Source organism: Pituophis catenifer, unplaced genomic scaffold, assembly GCF_029215685.1.
Source record: "Pituophis catenifer annectens isolate HBS135680 unplaced genomic scaffold, rPitCat1.0.hap2 SCAF_2, whole genome shotgun sequence".
In the NCBI taxonomy this organism is placed as follows: Eukaryota; Metazoa; Chordata; class Lepidosauria; order Squamata; family Colubridae; genus Pituophis; species Pituophis catenifer.
The window spans coordinates 273,857,160-273,880,553 of record NW_027256882.1 but is presented as its reverse complement, the minus strand read 5'-3'; the positions used below and the strand labels follow the sequence as shown (position 1 = coordinate 273,880,553).

Here is a 23,394-nt window from a genome sequence, read left to right as displayed (position 1 = left end):
GATTTGCAGCATTCTCTAAAATCTCTATTTGGTACATAGGCAGGCAGCTTGCCCATCTAAGATTAAATGAAGATTTGCTTGAATCACATCAAATTAAAATGAGGACGTGAACTGAACACAGCAAATCAGAGGGCTGAATCTAGTTCTATGTTTCTAAGACTCTAGGAAGATTCTATTATTTTTTTAGTACTTTGGAGATTCTAACAAAATACAATCACCATTATTAATGTTAGGCCGCATGGTTTAACTTGGTCTCCCTCACACAATATTGCAACTTAAATATATTATTTGGGAAAGATAGTTGATATATTCTAGGAATAAAGCCACTGGAGATTAGTTTGGAGCCTAGCCATTTAACATTTTCCTTGGTGGAGATTGTGAACAGAGGCTCAATAGGCTTTGGAAAAGTTAAAAATAGAAGAAGAAAAAAGATCCTCTTTTGGTATGCCTGGGATAAGTAGGGCATTTTCAACACAGAAACCCTTGTTGCAAACTGACCCCAAGTGGTTTGTTTCCTTTTAAGCAGTGGCAAGCATGCCAGTGGTGGGCTTCAATTTTTTTTACTACCGGTTCTGTGGGTGTGGCTTGGTGGGTGTGGCATGGCTTGGTGGGCGTGGCTTGGTGGGCCTGGCAGGGGAAGGTTACCGCAAAATCACCATTTCCTCCGGATCAGCTGGGACTCGGGAAGCAGAAAATAGATGGGGACGGGGCCAGTCAAAATTTTTACTACCAGTTCTCCGAACTACTCAAAGTTTCCGCTACCGGTTCTCCAGAACTGGTCAGAACCTGCTGAAACCCACCTCTGAAGCATGCTAGTCTTCAGATCTGCTAATATTAGAGCAGGTGAGTTTTGCTTTCAAAATGTGTAAGTGTACTGCCCTGAACTGAAAGAATAAAATGAAAAGTTTGCTCTATTCCTCCTAAGAATTAAGGGGACTAGTTGTGTGATGACATTATTAGGAATCTACTGTAAAATCTTCCATAAGAGCAATTCTTTAAATTAATAAGATTTTAGAATAATAGCACCAAGCCATAACCTTTAAGTTATTAAAGTTGTTTGCAATTACAGTAGGACCATTTTTTCAGGCTCCTTCTGATAAGAAACCCCAGTTGCCAAGCTGAAAGAAAGCATGGCTAGTGTGGCAGGCAAGAAAGTAATTTGCATGGCAGGAGATAGAATAGTGGGTTTGTGAGTTGTTTTATTGTATGGGTGTGTTTTAGCATTATAAATGGTAAGCAGTCTAGTGTCATATGAGTAGGATGCAGACAAATGTATGCAAGTGGGAAAGGGAAAGGGAAGAGGAAGAGGAGAGGCGAGGAGAGGAAAGGGTGGAGAAGGGAGGGAAAGTGGGGGAAAGAGGGGAAAGGAAAGTTAGATATTTTAGAAGTTGCATCTTCCTAAAGTGCCATGCAAAAGCTGGCTGAATGTTTGCCTATCTAAGTAGTTCACTAATCTTATTTGATTGCAATGTTTATTATGGCCAAAATATCCAAATGCCATTGATCTTAAGAGAACCCAGTACATCCATAATTGCTCTGAGGAAGCTTTAAATCTCAAAGTAAACGAGAAAAGCATACAAACTTAGTAAGACAATTCTTTTTTTCTGAAAAATTTATTAGGGTTAGAGATGTGAATGGATAAATTGAGATCTCATAATGTGAGAACTGATAATAGCAATTGGTTGCTGCTAATACTGGATATTTGCTAATTGATCATTTAAGTGCCCAGTCTTTGTTCTCTTTCCAAACATGTATTGCAGCTAGTAAGGCTAATGTTGTTTTGGCCATCATTCAAGTTTCTCAGCTCTCAACTTTACTGTAGCTGACCAGCCAGCCAGAAAAAAATTTTAAATGCTGCTCTCTTGCTCTCTTGTGCTAATGGAACATTACACATCTTTCCTGATGGTCTTGTCAGCATAAATGGGAGTTCAGTTCATCTCTGAGAGATCTGAATATGAACTCAAGGCTGACCATGCACACTCTGGGTCCAACATTATTATTTTTAGATGCTGCATGATTAAGGCTACTTTTGAGTCTCTCCATATAATAATGAGTTCATCTGTGAAGATGCTGGTCTGAAGCATTTCCTGCTTTTAAGAACTAGATGAAAGCAAGGCAGTGAATTCATTTTCTTGGTGCCAGCCTCTCTCTGTGGCACTGTATCTCACTCTGTCAGCCTGTTTCTGCATTATATTGTCTGCAGCTCTGATACCATCAAACCTTGGAAGAGGTCCTTCCTGAGAAGAGCTGAGCTTTCCAGACACCTGTGCTATGCTTCCTCCTTCCTTCCAACACCTAGAGATCAGTGATGGGGTTGCACTAGCTCACAGCACTCCAAAAAAGCAAGAGAAGAAGTAAGTGCTTACTATTAAAAGAGATTTGAATATTTATAAACTATATTATTATTATATTATATTAGATGCCAAGTTGGATTTTTTCTAGTCCTTACTCTGTCTGCCCTAAAAAGACATTATGGAGAAATACATTTTTAATTGCAATAAAACCCTTGAGCCCATCTAGCTGAACCTCAGCGGGTTTACTGCCCTCTAAAAGATCTACAGTACCATCTCTGTTCTTTTCATCTTGTTCTCCAAAAAATAAAACGGCTTCAGGTGTCTGGAAGCCTCCCAATTGTTGCCTGTGGGCAAATATCCAGTGGTGGGATTCGAGTAATTTAACAACCAGTTCTCTGCCCTAATGATTTCTTCCAACAACCAGTTCGCCAAACTGCTCAGAAAGTTAACAACCGGTTCTCCCGAAGTGGTGCGAACCGGCTGAATCCCACCACTGATTATATCATATCGAACAGTATTCAAGTCAAGCCTACTTTGAATCTCAAACCTCCCATGTGAATTGAATCAGAACTAATTTGCACAGATCTATTGTCCACATTATTTTTGGGAACCTCTCTATTTAGTGAGTGTCTTTCCCATCACCCAATTGCCATTTTAATAGTATTGAAAGGAAATCAATCTGGGATTTTTCTACTTTACTGCAAAGTGGTATTTTATTGTATGTTTGGCTGGTAAAGTAGAGCAAACAGTGTGCTGCACAGAACAACTGTGTCAGCTTTGGAAGCCATATTAGGCCGGAAGTTTCCATGCTGCCACCTTCTCATGTGTGGGAAAATAGGAGGGGGGATTTAGTAGAGGGGTTGTCTGTAGACATAATAGCATTCTTCCTGTCAGTCAAGATCAGGCCGATCCTGCATCTGGAGGGAGTGGTCGGAGTGATGTCTCGAGATGGGACGGATGGTGATTGGAGCATGTGATCGACTGAGGACTGAGGGGATGGTTTTGGAGGTTCTGCTTTACTGAGGGAAAACTCAGATTCGGGATTTCCCAGATGTGCCAGTTTACCTATTCCAGTAAATAGAACTTTGAAAAATGCTTGCTTCAGAGTTTTACTTGGAGTTGGGGGGTTTTCTGGAACGCTGACAAACTGTCTTAACTATTAAACTATAGGAGCTAATCATATATAGCAGTGATGGCGGACCTATGGCACGCCAGAAGTGGCATGCAGAGCCATCTCTCCAGGCACGCCAGCCATCACCCATTGCTCTTCCGGGTTCCGGCGTGCACATGTGTGCCAGCCAGCTGGTCTTTGCACATGCGAAACTGCCAGAAACCGTAAGAGCAGCTCCCTGGCGCGCATCTGGTCTTTGTGCATGCATGCGCGCCAGAAACTGGAAGACCAGGTGACCGGCACACATGCACACACCGGAAACCAGAAGCTCAGCTTCCCGGCACGTGCATGCACACCAGGGAACTGCTCTTCTGGTTTCTGGCGTTCCCACGCGTGTGCACTGGGGAGCTGCTCTTACGGTTTCTGGTGCTCCTCCCCGCATGTGTGCTCCCATTTTGGCACTTGGTCCCGAAAATGTTTGCCAACACTGATATATAGTCTCTACCATCCTACCGATTTGTCTTTATTAACATTCTCATAGCATCCACAATGCAGCTATATCTAGAATGGGGTCAGCAACCCGCGGCTCTGGAGCTACATGTGGCTCTTTCATCCCTTTGCTACAGCTCCGTCGCTGGTCGGCTCCACAATTGATAGAGCTTTAAGTTAGGACAGGTAGAGGAAAAAGGACTCCGCGCTAGGAGACTCTATGGTGGGGGAACTGGACTTCCGGTCGGCTCCAGAATTGAATGGGGGGCTTCCGGTTAGGACCTTAGTGGCTCTTTTGAGTGTTTAAGGTTGCCAACCCCTGATCTAGAAGCAGGTTACTGATGTTGAACACTATTCAGATAAAGGTGAATTCTGTGGAGTTCCTGTATTATATATAGGGATTTTTTTTCACTTCAGTTCATATTTGAAATCTCATACACCATTTTTTTACTTTAATGTCAAAACACCATCCAGAGCCATTGCACCACATGCATTCCCTGTGAGTATATTTATTTATTGGTTCGATTTATATGTTGCCCTTTTCCGGAGACTCAGGGCGGCTTACGACGTATTAAACAATAGCCTTCATACTTTTGTATATATACCTGCTTAGTAGGGCTTTGCCCCTCTCCCAAGCGGTGTTTTTTATACAAAGTCAGCTTATTGCCCCCACAATCCAGGTCCTCATTTTACCTACCTCAGAAGGATGAAAGGCCAAGTCAACCTTGAGCCTGGTGAGATTTGAACTCGCAGTAATTGCAGGCAGCTGGTAGCTAAGTGCTATTTAACAGCGCTTTAGTCCGCTGCTCCACCAAGGCTCTTATAATTAACCTCTGATACTGCTGAACATGTTAAGTCCCAGTTATAATCTGAATAGGTAAATATATGAACCTTTATTAAGGATTATCTGGTGATGAGAATGGCAAAAGACTGTTTTGTGGCTAGCAGTCTTATTCTGAAACTAGATTACTTTTGGCAAGGAGAGGCCAGAGGAAGAATGTAATCAATAATCATTATAAATTTATATTATGCTCGTGCTGGAATTAAGACATCTATATTGTTTAATATACTGTAATGTTTAGAATCCTTTAGGTCTCCAAAGCAATTTTTTCAGTACTTGTTACATATCATGTTATATGCTATGAATATATTACAAATACACGACACACAATGTATAACATATATTACATGAGTATAGTGGGCCTATAGTACAACCATATCTAGCCTTTTCATGACCCCAGTGGGAAACTCATGTTGCTGGAATGTATTCCTGATAGCACAAGATCTTGGATGTCTGTATGAGTGAATTATTGCTAATACCAGGTGGAGCATTAGTAGGTGCAAGGAATGCAGTGGATTGCATATTTCGATGGAATCGTGGAACAGGGAATAAGAACGTGAAATTCCTGATGTCGTCGGAGCAAAATGTACCCTAAACATGAGCTCAGAATAAACAAGCTGGATATAAAGAGAAGATTGGAATGAACCTAGAAGCAAGATGACTCTTCTTGGAGCAGGGCCAGCCCACTCTAATGCAGCCTGATCACCTGTGTTGAGAGCGTATGAGTGTTGCGTCAGTGTGTAGCCTAGCTGGGCAACAATACTTACAGCAACTTGAATAGCCTTCTTAGGCAGTTTCTTGATAGCCTAGTTGGCATAGCCAATTGTACTAAGCTAACTTTGAAATTAGCCAAGTAACATAACTAATTAAGCTTAATTGCACACTTGCCTTGCTTTTTGTCTGAATAACACAATAAAAGAACTTCCATTTTCCCCAAAATAAGACATCCCCTGATAATAAGCCCAATCAGGCTTTTGAGCTCATGCCAATAAGGCCAAGCGCTTATCTCAGGGTTCAAAAAAATATAAGACAGGGTCTTATTTTCGGGGAAAACACGGTATTGGAAAACTCGAGTGACTTCAACTCAATTTTATGACATACTTATACCAACCACTGTTACCAACTGTCTTAACCTTTGGGATTGTTCAGCGATTTTGAGAACATGGTACAAGTGCAGTTTAAATATTAGTTGGAGATCTTTCCAACTCACAAAAAAGTTGTGAACTTAACTGGCTAAAAGCACAAGTCCTCAACTTATGACCATAATTGAATCCAAAATTTCCATTGCTAAGTGAAGAGTGAGTTTTGCCCCATTTTATGACCTTTCTTGCCACAGTTAAGTGAATCACTACAGTTAATAACATAGTTGTTAAGTGAACCTGACTTCCCCATGACTTTATCAGGTCACAAAAAGTGATCACATGACCCTGGGACACTGCAACCGTCATAAACACATGCCAGATGTCAGGAATCCAAATTATAATCGTTAAATGTGAAAAACAGTCATAAGCCATTTTAACTTTAGTCACTAAATTAATGGTTGTTAAGTCAAGGACTACCTGTATTTATAAGAAAGCGATTTCCTATTCATCTCCCCTTCCCCTCTTAAGATGTTACTGTCCTTTAGTCCCACATACAGAATGCTGCAAAATCTTGCTCTGCATTTCCGCAGGCCAGCTTCCCACTTTGCATACCACATAAGAACAGGGTTTGAGGAATTGGGTGTTTCTCAACCTTGGCAACCTGAAGATGTGTGGACATGCTAGCTGGAGAATTCTGGGAACTGAAGTCCAGACATCTTCAAATTGCCACGACTGAGAAACACTGCTCTATTTTAAGATTATACTTACAGAAATTGTAGTTCAATTGCAGATACCGAAACACAGAAATCACAGCACAATGACCAACAGACCTGAGTCTTCCATTGGGAGCAGGTTGACCAGTTCAAGATTCCAATTGTAGCTCAAATGACCTTATTATGTATATGAATATAGAGACCTAATTATGAACATTCCACTGAATGTTAAAACAAATCTGAATTTTCTATTAGATTTAAGAAATGTGCTTTGTATTATGTGAGGGGAAAAAACTCCATATTTTATAGTCAAATTTCAGATTAATAAGGAACAAAATAAATCACCAAATTTGAATAAACTGCATGAAGATGACATTTTGTAGAGTAGCCATTTATTTTAAATCAACATCTGAGTCCTTAAGATGAGCTGGAAGCCACAACAGCAGCTCTCTTGGGCTTTGGCGCTGTTCCTTCACGGAATCCATTCCTGTATAAGGCAAAGAAGAAACAGGACTTTTTGCATTTAAGCATTTCTTATTTATTTGATTTTTTTTTCTTTTTTTAAAAAAAACAGCTTATCTCAGTTACAAAGCGAAATCACTTAGGAAATCAGATGTTCAGACTTTGGTTTTAAGAACATCACAGATAAGCTGCTAAAATCCATATAAGCATCCTCATTCGCACATCAAAGTAAGCTGAAGTTGTGACTCCCAAGTCATTTAAATGAATATTACATTTAAGCACAAGGTTAGCATGCTTTAAAGTGTCTTAAAGAAATCAATTGTTAACCATGACTTGGGAAAACATTCTAAATCAGGGGTCACCAATCATTCGGACCCCCGGGATTTAAAATTCATAATTTTAAATCCCGGGGACTGCTAATATGATGGTCTAATATGCCTAATGACTGGCTGGGTGGGCATGGCTAGGTGGGCATGTGACTGAGTGGGCATGGCCAACTCGATGTCACTCGCGTCAAGGGGCACCTTGCCAACCTCTACTCACTCCTCCCTCCCCGCCTGGGCTTCTTAGGGCCCCAACAGATAGCAATTGTTGGAGCTAAGCAGCCACCTTGAGAAAGAATTGGCAAAACAGCTGGCTCAGTTCAAAATGGATCTGGCTGAAAAGGAGGCTCAGCAGAACCACCTCACTGAGGATTACGAGCATAGGCTTTCCAAGCAGAGGGAAGACCTGCAGGAGTGCAAGGCCTGCAGGCTGAGATGGTCAGCCAGTTCCAGGCCATGAGGCAGTCCCACTGGAACAAGGCCATCCGGCTCTTCACCATCAACGGCACTTCCCTCCAGCCTTCGCCCAAAGCCCCAAACCAGGAGGCTGAAGCAGACCTCAAGTTGGAATTTCTGCCCAACCTCCGACCCACACAAAAAGACTCTGAAGGGGGACACTCTCTGCAGCAACACAAATGTTCATTGCACGTATCCGACCCAGGCGCCATAGTTTGAGGACCCCTGATTTAGTGCAATATAAAAAATGCAACTAATTTTTCTGCGAACCACCATTTTCTCACGGACCACCAGTGGCCCATGGACCACCAGTTGGTGACCACTGTTCTAAATTTACTCCAAAGGAATTTGCCTTAACCTTATGTGGAAGGGCAATCTAATCAAAATGGAGCCTTATTAGTACTGTCCTGATAGGAGACCGTCAGGAAAGATAAAACAACAGCCTAAAAGAAGGCAATACAAAACTACCTCAAATTTTGCTGCCCCCCAAAATTACATATATGTGTCTGTGAAACCCTCAGAAATCAAGCTCCTCTCAACAGAAACTTGATTTTATTAAGCTTTTGCAAGGAATAATGACAAAATTTAGATGGTACTTATGGTAATTGTGTTTGCTGTTAAAAAAAGCTCTCAGTGTCATTTGTTTATTCATATTTATATGGATACCCACTTCACGGAAAAATGAACCCTGGGTGGCATTTAGCATTTGTAGGAATATGCATGGAACAAATATATTGTGATTCAGAAATCTGGCTGCACTGCTCTGGCCAAACAACTTGATAGTTCTGAATTTCAGCCAAAATAAATTTTGAGGGATCTTACCTGAATCTTCTGTAGACTTTTTTTAGATGCCTCATACGGCCAGTCCCAGTAGTATTGCGCCTTTTGGCCTTAGCACTCCAGTTATCTAAAGCAAAAAAAATGGTGGCACACAATTTATACTCCATTTTGCTCCTCAGTTCGTTATACTGCCCCATTTTAGTCCCACAGAAATCCGAGCCTGGGTGTTTCCATCCCTGTACAAGCTTCTATTTCCCACATTCATGTTAACACTTTTTGGGAAGTCTAAGGAGAAAAATAATGACCATATTTTTATGGATATAATTTTAGACTAGTAATAACTATAGTTGAAAAATTAAACACAGTAAAAAATGAAAACCAATTTGGTCTAGTGGTTAAGTTTTAGATTAGGAGCAGGGAAGTCTTCAGTTCCACTCATTCTTAAATATTAGCAGTATGAAGCATTTTGTCGATACGCTATATTTGGATTAACTTCAATAAATAAAAGCCTGACACAAAAGCATCTTACAGAAATAGCTTCTTGCTAAGAAGCTAGTTGCTATTGCAGTATTGTTTACCGGAGAAGGTGTATTATATAAAATGGGAAGTATGTAACCAACCTTGGCTGGTACACAAATATGTAACTGGTCATGATCCACTAATCATGGATCTGATTAGTACTATGAGGGACAGGCATCAGAAAATCATAGGGAGATAAGCTAGCTTTCTGAAAAAACTAACAGCAGCCCACTTGTCCATCCTTGCCAATACAAATGTACATTTAGTTCCATGCTCTAAATACTAGTTATTCCTCTACTTTGAAAAATGACAATCTTACACTTTCTCTTGCGTTTAGCAGGATATCCACATTTTCCACAGGTGGACTTCTGGAGATGGTAGGCCTTGGATCCACATCGCCGACACAAAGTATGTGTCTTATTGCGGCGCTTGCCAAAAGATGATGTTCCTTTTGTCTGAAACAGACATGGAAATTACTTTACACAAATGATAACACTACCATAACTCTTACCTGTTGGATTATTACATCTGGGTGATTCTTAAAGACACTTTGATGCAGCAACAATAGTTAACACGAGAGAAAATGTTTTGCATCAAGTGGGTCCAGCTCAATAGCTAAAAGAACGGTGCCTACAAAATGTTCACACTTTTGTAAGTTCTGTGGAAGATCTAAGTTTCTAGGTGGCAAAACCAAAGCAATTACTCTATCAAAGTTTATTGAGTTATTTTCTCTCTACATAAAAACCTTTTTGTATGTTTATTTGAAAGGTACAACACAACTCCTTAGAAATCCATGTGTCAACTTTACATCATGGATTAAGGCTTCATCCCTAGGCATTAGGACAGGGAAGTTACAAGAAGTGCCTATTTTACCAGTCTGTTATATGGCCTTGGTTTTCTTTTGTGCTGGATTATTTTTAACTTTTAATTTTTTAAAAAATGTTTTTCTCATAAACTGGCTGTTAGCCACACAGCTATGCATTTTAAAATGGGCAGTCATAAATTTTATAAAATATGTGGTCTTCAAAAGTCTGTAAACAAATTAATGGAGAATTAGTTGTCAATTTGCCACCAATAATTATGGCTATTTATTGTCTTCTATCTCAGGAGCAGAACATTTTGGAATCTCTTTACCTGGCTAAGCTGATAACTACTACTTCCTAAAATACAACTGCAAAAGTAAAGTGAAGATTCCCCACCAACCCAAACAGGTTTTGTGCTTTTGTTAAGTCATATTTTAGCTGTTATGGCTGTGTTGATATAAAAGTAACCCATTATTCAGTTAACTGAATTTAACAGTAGAGAGATAATCTTATATAGGCTGATTTAGAAATCACAACATGCACCTTACCTGACATATAAAAACATGGTTTACTAACAGCAATACATTATTTCAGCCATCATATAAAGTTATAAACAAATTAAATTTGATTTAATCACAAAGGTGAAGCAAACCACGGAAATTAAGTTATTCTGGAATCAAGTATAAATCACTTTTACACTCAAAATATTAAGATACTATATGCTTTTAACTATTACTTAACTCAATGGTATGTCCTAGTAAATTAGTGTATGTGTGTATTAGATGGATGGATGGATTAGATGATGGACAGATGATGGATGGATGGATGGAGTAGATGATGGATAGATAATGGATGGATGGATGGATTAGAGGATGGACAGATGATGGATGAATGGATTAGAGGATGGATGGATAGATAGGAGGATTCCCACTTGATAAAAAGACCTAAACCAAGATGGACCAACCATATCAGCAAGCATTGTGGGCCCAAATCGCAAAGTAAAGCTCAGGACCATATTGCTTGGAAACATGCAAAAGGGGCCTTCATCCTGCTGTGGATTAGACAATGGCTAAACTGATGATAGGATCTAGTAGCAGGCTGTTCCCTATTTAGAATTAGAACACTTTGCCATATCCCATGCTGATCACGTTTTTTTTTTAAATTTGATTTATATGCCGCCCTTCTCCGGAGACTCAGGGCGGCTTACAATGCGTTAGTTTGAAAGTTTGATGGGTAATGTATCCCAAAACATTCAGATCACACATTGGGAGAACTAGCATTTTAAACAGAACTCTGCAGGCTGGAAGAAACTTGCACGTGTGAACAGCCAAGCAGCAGTAGAAATAAAGAAGCCATCTAGGATGAGGAAAAGCTGCAAATCTTTTTACCTGCCCTTCGCTTATTACTCCTTTCCTTTGGAACTAAAGGATTCCTGAATTACCCAACTGCAACGTATCTGGACCCCAGAGCTCAAGCAAACGCCTCTGAATAAGAGATGGGTTTAAAGCCTGCATTAACCCACCCGCTGTACTCCGCCTTTTAAACTCTGCCCTGCTTTTAATGGATTGCAGAACCACGTTTCGTTGTGGGGCATCTAAAGGAAGTTCCAATGTAACTAAGTAGAGAGGAAAAACTTGAACCAACCGCGCAGAAAACCTCGTATATTGTTTCCCTCCTCTTAAAAGTGAGGACTGCCTGGCCCTCCACCCCATCTCAGCGATGCCCCAGAAGCCTCCGAAAAGGCACCAGTCTCATGGCTGGAAAAAAATAGTTAGGCCTGGACTTGGGGCAGAAATCTTCCCTTGTCAACCATTGTTGTGAAACCACGGGAAAAATTAGAATTGTTGAAAAAATACTCTTTTCTCCAGGTCCAATAAACTCTAGGCAATTTTCCCCTCCCGTATCCCGGGACCAAAAGTCTCCAAAAGCGCTGGATGGAAACCGATCTTCCATAAGCACAAGCACCGACTCACCATTTTCTTTCAGCCGCCAGAACGAGAAAGAACTAATCCCGCCCCCACTTCCGCAAAGGTCTTCCACACGCTTCCGGTAAAGAGAGAGACAGAGAGAGAGAGGCCACAACTGAATAAGTCCGCCGAGGCTAAGACGGAACTAAGCGAGGAACGTAAGATGCCAGGCTTTGGGCTGTCTAGGAAATGACGTCCTTCTGCGCAGGGCGGGACTCAGAGGAGTGTCACGTGGTTCGTTTGAACTTCGCTAGCTCTACCCACTTACCTAGTTTCTTGCAGGCAAATGAATTATAAATACTGTTTGGGCTGCTTTGTGCAACTGGCTGAAATGTACACTGCTCAAAAAAATAAAGGGAACACAAGCAGAAGACATCCGAGATCTGAATGAATGAAATAGCCTTATTAAATACTTTGTTCTTTACATACAGTAGTTTATACACTGCTCAAACAACTAAAGGGAACACAAAACTACTGTATGTAACGAACAAAGTATTTAATAAGGCTATTTCATTCATTCAGATCTCGGATGTATTCTTGTGTTCCCTTTATTTTTTTGAGCAGTATAGTTGCATGCTTTGTATTTCGGAGCATCGTACAAATACAGCCACACAGCCTCTTGTGATCAGAAGCAACTCCAGGAATTAATGCAACCCGGGATGATATTGTCTCTCCAAACCATAACGCTAATTTAATTTAATTAACTTAAATTTTAATTTATTTATTAATTAAAATTGATTATCAATTGATTATGTTGCCTGACTCCTAATGGGCGGTTTACAAACCGTTAAAAATATTTGGGGGGAAAACAAGAACAGAGAAAAGGAAAAGGGACTGCCTATTTACAGGTGGAAATTTTAAAATAATAGTTTATTCCCCTAAATTAGCTTCCTGGTATTGAACACTGAGGGGTGGGTGTTCAAATTACTTTCAAGCATAGGTTGTATCGAAGATCATATAAAAATAATTCAGAAAATCTTTAAATGGTTATGAGAAGATGAAATAACTCAAGGAATTACAGTATGGTATTCAATTTCGACAACATGGTACATTGTTCCTGTTTCATATTTTAGTCACTAGGTTTAATTATTTACCACAATCATTTGTCACTGTCAACTAAAACACAATCTACCAGCCTTTACGTAGTTAACACAGTATTAAATATTTGTGTTTTGATATGAGTTTGGGACAATGAAAACAGGCTGGAATAAGTGACGTATATTTGTTTTATGAATTAGGAACTATTGTTAATGCTTAACAATAACTACTTATAGTTTTATGAATAATTTAATGCCACAAACACTAATGCCACTGGAAGTCAAAAATTCACAAGGAATCTGATAGTACCTTTTCCAACTAATAAATGTATTTTAAAGGCATAGATTTTTGTGAACTGGAGCTCACTTTTATCAGTCACACAAAGTGCCTTGACTTATGCAGATTTCAGCTTGAATTGGGGAGAGAAGGGAAGAGAAGACAGGATTATTATGCATTAGACATAAATTGCATGGAGATGCATTACAGGTACCTTATCAAACCAGTTCTGAGTAGACTAACAACATTCTCCTACAATGACCACCAGAGGTCAGTATATTTACATTTTTGTAAATTCACTGGCTCTTTAAATCAGCACCAGCATTTCTGTGATAGCAGAAATCAATGATTTAATTATTGTGATATAAATAAAGGGATAAGGAAAATGGGGAAAATATGGAATCTTTCTTTCATAAATTGATTTATGTACAGTCTCCTTTGAGTTGAGCTTGATTCCTAGCAATGGGTCATCATTGCTGTTTTGTTGGATTTTTTCCCCCAAACTTCTAACTCTAGTTCAGAGCCTGATATTTTCTTGGTGGTCTTCCTTCCAGAAACTCAAAACAAAACTAAACCGAAAAATAGGGCTGATGTTGTTTAGTTAGGATGACCATAAGTAAATGTTTCTAAGAAAAAGGTTATGTGTTCGTGGATTTTAAATCTTAAAAAAATCTGCTTTACTTATTTGTTGATCAATTAAATACATTTAAACAATGTATTACAGTATTAAACTTTTTACTAAATTGCTTGTAGGAAGTTAGCAGCCACCCCTCTCCTAGAAGAATGAAATATTCTAGGAAATATTAAAAAGGCAGAATATTATATTTCCCTGGAGAAACATGTTTTTAAAGACAAAGCAGCTCCCTGCAGCTCCCTGCCCCCCCCCCCACTTCAGCTCCAGGGTGATGGGATTAAGACATGGCCCTCAGGACATGATCTTTATCTTTTTTTATCTTTATCTTTATTTAATTTGTATACCGCCCTACTCCCGAAGGACTCAGGGCGGTGAACAGCCAAACAGTAAAATACATAAATACAAAATTTAAAATCGAATTAAATCTAGCAACAGAACTCATCACATGGCACCTGAGGAGATTACATCACCCAGCAAGATTCAACCAGGCCTGGGACTCAAGACAATCTACAAAATTACCCCCGCATGGCCCCATGGGAGTCTGGCAACCAGTTAGAGTACAAGCTCAAATTCAAAGCCCAACAGAGTATATAAATCTCTCTCTCACACACACCCATCTGCTTTTTTTTTCCCCAGGACCAAAAAAATCCATGTGGTCCTGTCCACCATTAAACCATCTTTCCAAGCAGCCTCCATGTTTCCAGTGTCTTTCTTCCCACTTGGAACTGAACCCAGATGGACATTTCTTCCAACATGCTAAAGGAACATCCACACAGTATTGACGGAAATGTTGGCCGACAGACCTGGAAGATACCAGACTGGGAAAGGTTGCATTTGAAAATTCTAGCAAAATACATTTCCTTTTATTTCTTTGTATAAATATAATGGTTCCTATTTGTAAACCTTTTCTTAAAAAAGAAATAGGTTAGGCAAATGGGAGGCCCCCAATCCACTCCTAGATTGTTCCCCAATTCTTTTTATAGTGGAGAAACAACTATAGGCTTTTCTTTTTGTCACAGAGAAAAGGCATTCTGTACAGGCATTCTGCCCACAGAATTTTCTTTAGTAAGGGGAAGAAATTTATTATCTCTGCAGTTTATTGTAGCTATCAACATACATTTTTAATAAAATGTACTGTAAAATGTACATGTTTGTTTAATATACACTAATATACACCAATGTGGAACACATTCACTCTCTGAAGATTTTCTAACTAGTTTTCATTCCCCAGAATAAAATATTATTTATTCTTAATATTAAAAAGAGGCAGAAGAGAATATTTTCCCTGAAGGAGAAGAGGAGAGACATCTTAAAGGCAGAAAGCATCCCCAGTCTTTCTGCAATAGGAAAACAACTTCAAGCAGAAACCTGAAGAGGCTCCAGTCCTTAGGAATGTAGATTTTGTATCCAGAAAGAGTGGGCCATTCTATTTATAAGCAAAGAGACTCCAAATAAACAACACAATAGGCAAGGAGTCAAAGCTGACAAGATTAGCTCAAACAAAACACCTAGGATTTGCATTTCCCCTCTTGTCTGTACTGTAGAACCAGACATGACCCCTACATGGCCCCATAGGAATCTGGCAATAACCATTAAAACATTAAAGGACATATTCTTACACAGGAACAGGCATCTCAATCACAAAGTCCCAAAGAATGTATAAAAACCCACCTACTCTCAATTCCATTTTGTCAGCCACCTCAAAAATATGCTGCTGTCACTAGTTTCTGGCTACCGAATAAACGGATACTTCCTTTCCTGCAGCCTGCCTTCATTTTATTTCTGGTGGCTTTCTTCCAGCTTGGAACTGGACCGGATTTTTCTTCCAATTCTTTTCACCCGCTTTCAGAAACCTCCTACTTCATAATTCAGAAAGCAGATTCAAGTTTGAGCTTTATTTAGAACAGGGGTGTCAAACTCGATTTCATTGAGGGCTGTATCAGGGTTATGTTTGACCTCGGGGGCCCGGGGTGGACATGGCCAGCTCGACATCACTCATGTCGGGATGCCTATGGTGGCACACCGCTCTGCCAGTGAAAACGGACTCCTGAGCTCCATTTTTGGCTGCTATGGCCTCCTGCAACCCTTTGCCAGCGAAAATGGAGCTCGGGGTGGGTGGGTGGGTGGGTGCAGGCTCTCCCACCCACCCACCCAAGCGCTGTTTTGGCTGGCAAAGGTACCGCAGGCCAGTCCTTTGCTGTTTCCAGGGTTACCCAGTGGCCCAGATCTAAGCACCCCACGGGCTTGATCCGGCCCCCGGGCTTTGAGTTTGACACCCCTGATTTAGAACATAGAATCATAGGGATGGAAGTACTTCAGAGATCTTCTAGTCCAAGGCCTGTTTTGATAATCAAAACAGAAGGCTTCCAGTCCAATGATTGTCCTATCTATTTTTTAAAAACGTCCAGTGATCGAATATCCACAATTCTAGGCAACAAGCTATCCCATTAATTGTTCTCACTGTCAGAAAATTATTTCTTACTTCTAAGTTCGATCTCTCTCACACCCATTCTTGTCCTGCCCTCTGGTACTTTGGAGAATAAGTCAATCCCCTCTTCTCTCTGAAGCTCCTCAAGCAATGGAACACAGTTATCATGTTCCTCCCGAATCCTTCTCTTCAATAGGCTATGCCAGGGGTCTCCAACCTTGGCAACTTTAAGCCTGGTGGACTTCAACTTCAACGCACAGCTGGCTGGGGAATTTTGGGAGTTGAAGTCCACCAGGCTTAAAGTTGCCAAGGTTGGAGACCCCTGCGCTAGACATCCCTAGCTCCCTCAATTGTCCATCATATGATTTAGTGTCCAGATGCTTTATCATCTTTGTTGTTCTTCTTTGCACACTTTCCAGGGTCTCTCAACATCTTGTTTTTTTTTTTCCACCACCCTTATCCTCTTTCCAGCTTCAATTTCATTTTAAGATACTTTTATTTTACGCATTTGGAAAAACAGTGTTAAAAAACAACATCAAACAAAATACAGCATTTAACCTCCTACACAAAGGTCTCTATGAATTCCTTGTTTTCCTTGGGTGCCATAAAAAGTTTTTTTTTCTTGATAAAAAATTGATTCCCTTAGGGGAAGAGAAAGAGAAATCTGGACTACAGAAATAGCAAAAAAAAACCCTCAAAAAGCCAGTGTCATTTGACATGTTTGTACAAGGCACATTCCCCCAGGTGTGTCCTATTAGTCCCCCAAATGTGATAAATACCCGAAGAGCTTTGAAACTAATTACAGCTAATTAGAAAAAGGCAGATGACATTTGCTTAGAAGAAGCGAGCCCAGAAGCTCTTGCTGAAAACCAATTTAAGAAGCTTAAAATGTAACAAGTCAGCATTTTATCTCTTTCCAGACATAATTTGATCCTTGCCATCTGCAGAAGTAATAAAGGGAAAAGAGTTGGCATTTGGAAACAAAAAGATAATGAAATGAGAGAGAGATTAGAGTATGGTACAGTCAAAGGCCACCAAGGGATTGGATAGTTCAGCAGCAGCAATCTTCAGATCATAAATAGGAAACATTATAAAATGCATAAGTTAAAATTTATTTTGATGGGTTGCTGTTTTTAGAGCCCAGGAAAAAAAAATTGAAATTTAAGAGAAAAGACATATCAAAACAGGTGAAAATTTATAAGGAAACAACAGATTTACGGAGATTCTCAGTCATGGTTGTCCCAAAGATGCTTTTTCAAGAGGCAACTGGTTTTTCTTTGAAGACATTTCACTTCTCATCCAAGAAGCTTCTTCAGCTCTGACTGGATGGTGAGGAATGGAAAGATTTATATTTCTTGCAAACAACTGGTCATTTGCATTCTTTTAGCGAGTTGTTAAGGTCAACTGAGGGAGTTTGCACCACTCAGGTGACCCTGATGACACAGATAAACCTCCAGATGATCTTAATGACCCGCTAAAAGAATGCAAATGATCAGCTGTCCGCAGGGAGTATAAATCCTTCCATTCCCCACCATCCAGTCTGAGCTGAAGAAGATTCTTGGATGAAAAGCGAAACGTTTTCAAAGAAAAACCAGAAAGTCCAGTTGCCTCTTGAAAAAGCACCTTTGGGAAACAACAGGTTATTAACAGGAATACACCATTCAGAAGTAAGAAGTTATTGTCAACTTTTAAACAGTGCCTTCTGTTTTATGCCAGTGCTAGATGTCTTACATAAGCAGCAAGAAAACATCTAATTATTAATATACAACTCTTTCTGAAGTATTTTCTTAATGGTATTGTATATTAGTGAACCACATCTGAACCATGTTATTTCACTGGGCAGATAAATGAAGAATGAAGTGGTCAAGCCATCCTTTTGCCTCCCTTTGGTCACTCAATTTTATTTTGCTCAATTCTACATGTATCATGGTGGCTCAGGAGCAGGATGGCTTGAGTGGTTGGAACCCTGGGCAGGATTTTAGGAAGCCCACGTTCGAGAGCTGCTGTGGGGAGGGGTTGAGCTCCAGTCCTTCAAACCAGCTCTTGCCAGGGACATGAAAGGAGCCCCCAACTAGATGTCCCCAGGGCAATAGTGATATCACCAGCTAATCCTTTCAACCTTGCAAGTGCCTCGGTGCTTCTAACATGAGTGCAAATAATAATAATAATAATAATAATAATAATAATAATAATAATAATAATAATAATAATAATTTGCAAATTGAAGTTGAGCGACTGTGGAAAAAGAAATCGTGTGTTGTCCCGATTGTAATTGGAGCCCTCGGAGCAATACCCAAAGGGCTACCCCGCTATTTAGAAATTCTAAATTTGCCAGACTTGAACATTTTGACTCTACAAAAAACCACCTTACTCGGAACAGCTTACATCCTCCGATGATACCTTAACAGTTCCTAGGTCCTTGGTTAGGACTCGAGCTGCTGAACTATTAACCAGCCTCAAAGGCTGTGAATCTCACTAAAGATTAACCAATAATAATAATAATAATAATAATCTATATTTCCCAGGGCAGAGATCTGGAAATATCATTGCACAAATTCACTTGTGGTCCTGATAGATAATTTGTTCTCCATATCATTGCCTCTGGCATACTTGTGGATTTAGAAATAAGAGCATTACCTTTCCCCTAATACTTCCCTCCTGATGGGAGCTACTTCCCCTCTGTACAAAATTCAAGGAGCTGTGACTTATTTTAAAGTATGTATCACACTCCAGGTGTTTACCTCTTCTAGCTTTTTTGCTTTATGCCTGGTTTGTAGCCATGGAAAACTGTCTAGACAGGCTTCTTTGAGAAAGGGGGTGATTTCTTTGACTTTGAAGAATGACTTCTCAAGAAGTCATCATTGGCCTCAGCAACAATGTCTGTTCAGTTGCCAAGCTTTTCTTTTGGGGGAAGATTGTTAAGAAGATAATTGGGCATCAACGCCAGAGGTTCCTAGAGGAAAGTGATTATTTAGATCCATTGCATTCCAGTTTCAAGCCAGGATACGGTACCAAGATAGCATTGGTTGTGTTTTTTTATTATCTTTGGTTAGAATTAGGATGGGGTGATACAGCCTTGTTTTCTCAATGGCTTTAAATGTGGTTGATCATAGTATAATTATGCTATGGGGGTTGGGAGTGAAGAGCACAATAGTACAGTATCGGGTGAAATCTAGCAGGTTCTAACAGGTTCTGGAGAACTGGTAGCAGAAATTTTGAGCAGTTCGGTGAATTGGTAACAGAAATTTTGAGTAGTTTGGAGAGTGGCCCCAGAGTGGGGTGGGAATGGGGATTTTGCAATATCCTTCCCCTGGAGTGGGGTGAGAATGGAGATTTTGCAGTATCCTTCCCCTGCCATGCCCACCAAGCCACACCACGCCCAAGCCACGCCCACAGAACCGGTAGTAAAAAAATTTGGATTTCACCACTGTACAGTATGTGGTTTTTTTTTCCATATGTAATTTTTGCACAGTACTATATCCTCTGTTCTTATAAGCCGATCATTTTTTTTTTACTTCTAGAGAAATAGGATATACATTAAATGTGTCACTCCAATGCATGCAATGTAATTACAAAAAAGTCGAACGACTGAAAAATAGAGGCTGCCCCAAAATTTAACTCAGCGAATTGAGGTTAATTAACATATCTGAATGAGTGTATTTATTACACTACAATGCAAAGACAGGAACAGATGAAAATCAGACAGCACAAGGTAACAATACTATCTTAAATAGTTGAATGAATCCATATATAAAACTTTTATGAACTTTGAGAAGTATGTGAATCTCAGTCCCAAGGGATATTCCAAACCAATCTTGGCATGCGTCTCTTTTGCTGAAATATTTTTACTTAAGCCATAAATATGTTTAGTTTATCAAGCAGTTGGCTGCTTTAAATATGTGAGTTAGAAATAAATCATAGAGAAATAGATCCAAAATAATCACACAGCCATGTAGTAATAAGGAATATGTTTAAATACTAAGGGACTATCTTAACTTTCTACTTCTTTCATATTGATGCTTGCTGTGTGTTTACAGTGCAATTCTAGCCGTGCGTACTTGGAAGCAAATCTCATACAGGGGATTTTTCTATCAGGTAACTGGACAGAGCAATCCCTAGTGAGGTCATGTGAGAACATGAGACTGATATATCATTTTGTCCACAGGGCAAAATATGAATTGCACATTTCCTCAGTAGAATAGAATTGTGTACGTTTCTCTTGTAATTGATACAACAGGAGAAAAGAGGCCTTAACCAGTCCAGGTTCATCAAGTGGAAGGACCGTTTTGCGCAGCTCCATAGCAGTTCCAAAGGCAATTCTGATCTTACCTGATGTTAGTAAAACCTAAAATCTAAACTAGTCTTAGCTTTCTGCTTCTTGCCTCTGTTGAGTTGTAGGAATCAATGAAGAGGCAGAATGACAGGAAGTAACTTTAGCTCTTTATTTCAAGTCAGTAACTTCTGCAAAGGCTTAGCTGCCAGCGCTTCCTTTTAAAGGGAGCTGTCCACCGATCCAGCCACTGACAACGCTTTACTTTTCCCACCATTTGAATCCACCAATCAGCAGTGGGCACCGTTTGAATCCACCAATCAGTGGCGGGCATGCAAATGTCCGGCTAAACCTGGACCTGAGTGAAGTCTACATCCCTGGCTTCACTCGCTATTTACATATGTAACAGCCTCTGTATTTAATGTATTTAATATTTTTTTACATTTGTGATTTAATTGTAAGCCTCCCAGAGTGAGATGGGCAGCATTTTTTTTTGTCTTTAAATGACCCAGTAATCCCTTTTATCGGGATGGAATCAGGGCAACTGAATGGAGCTGAGTATTTACTGGCTGGCTGCCCTTCCTGTCACCAATGCAGAGTTCACAGTTGATATTTACTCATTGTGCCCATAGAAAGAAATACCTGCCACTACCTAGGATCGAACTCACAGCCTCCTGATTGTGAGGCGAGAGCTCCACCTCTAGGCCACTGCACCACTCCAATGAGATGGGCAGCATATAAATTTGATAAATAAATTTTGTCCAGTACCCTCAACCTCACTGAGGCTCCTCCTAATGTTTCTTCTCAGGCAGGTGCAGTAGACACCTCAGTAGGAAGGACCACTAGGGAGGAATTAGCTGGAGCTCTTAACTATATATACTTTCCTGTTCTGTTTTAAAGAGAGGTAAAGGTTTCCTTTGTTCAGTCATGTTCAATTCTAGAGGACGGTGCTCATCTCTGTTGCAGCTTCCCAAATCCTTGGATCTCAAAATTGGATAGTAAAATAGTGATTTTCAGATGTACTTTGGCCCTCCCTCCCTCCCTTTTTCATCTTAGACTGAAAACAAAGATTAAAATGCTTGCATTACAAAAATCCACTCACTCCCAGCACACACACACACCACAAATCAGTGGTGAAATTCAATTTTTGTACTACTGGTTCTGTGGGCGTGGCTTGGTGGGTGTGGTGTGGCTTGGTGGGCATGGCAAGGGAAGGATACTGCAAAATCCCCATTCCCACCCCATTCTGTGATGTCTAAGTGCCTGGAGGCGGTACGGGTCTGGATGGGTAGGAACAGACTCAGACTCAACCCCTCCAAGATAGAGTGGCTGTGGATTCCAACGTTCCATGATCTAGCTGCCCCATCACTGTTGATGGGAGGAGAGTGTCTTGCTCCCTCGGATAGGGTCCGTAATCTTGGCGTCCTCCTTGATTCACGTCTGTCTTTAATGGAGCATCTAACGGCTGTGACAAGGGGGGCATTTGCACAGATTTGCCTGGTGCGCCAGTTACGCCCTTTTCTAGACAGGGACGCCCTCCATACGGTCACTCAGGCTCTCATTATCTCTTGGTTGGAATACTGCAATTCCCTCTGCATGGGGCTGCCCTTGGGGTGTACCCGGAGGCTCCAACTGGTCCAGAATGCGGCCGCGCAAGTAGTTACGGGTGCATCCCGCTACTCCCATATTACACCACTATTGCGCGAGCTGCACTGGCTGCCGGTGGTCCTCCGGATTCGCTTCAAGGTGCTGTTACTCACCTGTAGAGCCCTCCATGGCACGGGCACGGGGTATTTGCAGGATCACCTCCTACCGGCCTCCCACCGTCCAGTGCGCTCACACAGGGCTGCCCTCCTCCGGGTCCCCTCAGCTAGACAGTGTCGGCTGGCGGTCCCCAGGATGAGGGCGTTCTCTGTGGCCACACCGACCCTCTGGAATGGGTTGCCTATCAAGCTCCGGACAGCCCCCGACCTCCGCACCTTCCACACCTTCCGCACTGACCTAAAGACATGGCTCTTCCACCAACTTCCCTGATCTGCCGCGGATTTTAATTTGGGTATTTGGGGATTTTTAATTTGGTTTTAATACTATTTAATTTTTACTTATTGTCAGGTTTTTCTATTGTTGTGAGTCGCCCTGAGTCCTACGGGAGAAGGGCGGCATATAAATCTGACAAAATAAAATAAATAAATAAATAAATTCTGGGACCAGCCAAAGGTGGTATTTGCCAGTTCTCCAAACTAATCAAAATTTCCGCTACCAGTTCTCCAAACTACTCAAAATTTCTGTTACCGGTTCTCCAGAACCTGTCAGAACCTGCTGGATTTCACCCCTGACACAAATATTGCCAGCTCTTTCCATTTTACATCCAATGTGGCCTTTGAAGTTTTTGCCATTATTTTAAAACTGCCATGACTGTAAAGAAAAACTGACGAAGACCATTTTTTATAAGGACAATGGGAAGTTGGAGTCAAGGTCATTCTTTGAAATGGAAAGTAAGCTTGCCTTGTTTTCAGGTTATATGCAATTTTCCTCCTGTTAATTTCCCCTGTGAGTGGGCGACATGTTAACACCAGTGGTGGGTTTCAATTTTTTTTACTATCGGTTCTGTGGGTGTGGCTTGGTGGACGGGGCTTGGTGGGCGGGGCAGGGGAAGTATACTGCAAAATCTCCATTCCCACCCCACTCCAGGGGAAAGATACTGTAAAGACTCCATTCCCTTCCCAATCCAGGGGAAGGTTACTGCAAAATCCCCATTTCCTCCCGATCAGCTGGGACTTGGGAGGCAGAGAATAGATGTGAGCGGGGCCAGTCAGAATTTTTATTACCGGTTCTCCGAACTACTCAAATTTCCGCTATTGGTTCTCCAGAACTTGTCAGAACCTGCTGAAACCCAATTCTGGTTAAC

At 40.8% G+C, this 23,394-nt stretch overlaps 2 protein-coding genes and 1 non-coding gene across 3 annotated transcripts in view; 1 reads left to right on the top strand and 2 right to left on the bottom strand.

The window, feature by feature from the left end:
* Positions 1-6,905: 6,905 nt before the first annotated feature.
* On the bottom strand, positions 6,906-11,939 carry RPL37 (ribosomal protein L37). The gene is made up of 4 exons (XM_070935919.1): positions 11,847-11,939; positions 9,390-9,525; positions 8,594-8,678; positions 6,906-7,017 (listed from the first exon to the last, which is right to left on the bottom strand). The coding sequence occupies exons 1-4, from the start codon at positions 11,847-11,849 to the stop codon at positions 6,948-6,950; spliced, it is 294 nt and encodes a 97-aa protein (XP_070792020.1). The 5' UTR covers positions 11,850-11,939; the 3' UTR covers positions 6,906-6,947.
* Positions 7,103-7,182, bottom strand: LOC139313500 (small nucleolar RNA SNORD72). The gene has a single exon (XR_011600108.1). It is a non-coding gene; the product is annotated as a small nucleolar RNA SNORD72 (small nucleolar RNA).
* Positions 11,940-21,737: 9,798 nt separating the features above from the next.
* Positions 21,738-23,394, top strand: part of C7 (complement C7) — a 59,067-nt gene continuing 57,410 nt past the window's right edge. The window contains exon 1 of the mRNA XM_070934562.1: positions 21,738-22,232. Within this exon, the coding sequence (XP_070790663.1) occupies positions 21,738-22,232 (495 nt within the window). The remainder of the gene's footprint in view (positions 22,233-23,394) is intronic.

Excerpts from the sequence above, each read along its gene's own strand:
- RPL37 (XM_070935919.1), bottom strand. Across the intron at positions 8,679-9,389 it reads TGCTAAACGCAAGAGAAAGT|ATAACTGGAGTGCTAAGGCC; the intron begins GTAAGATTGTCA and ends TTTTTGCTTTAG. Across the intron at positions 7,018-8,593 it reads AAAGTCTACAGAAGATTCAG|GAATGGATTCCGTGAAGGAA; the intron begins GTAAGATCCCTC and ends TGCCTTATACAG.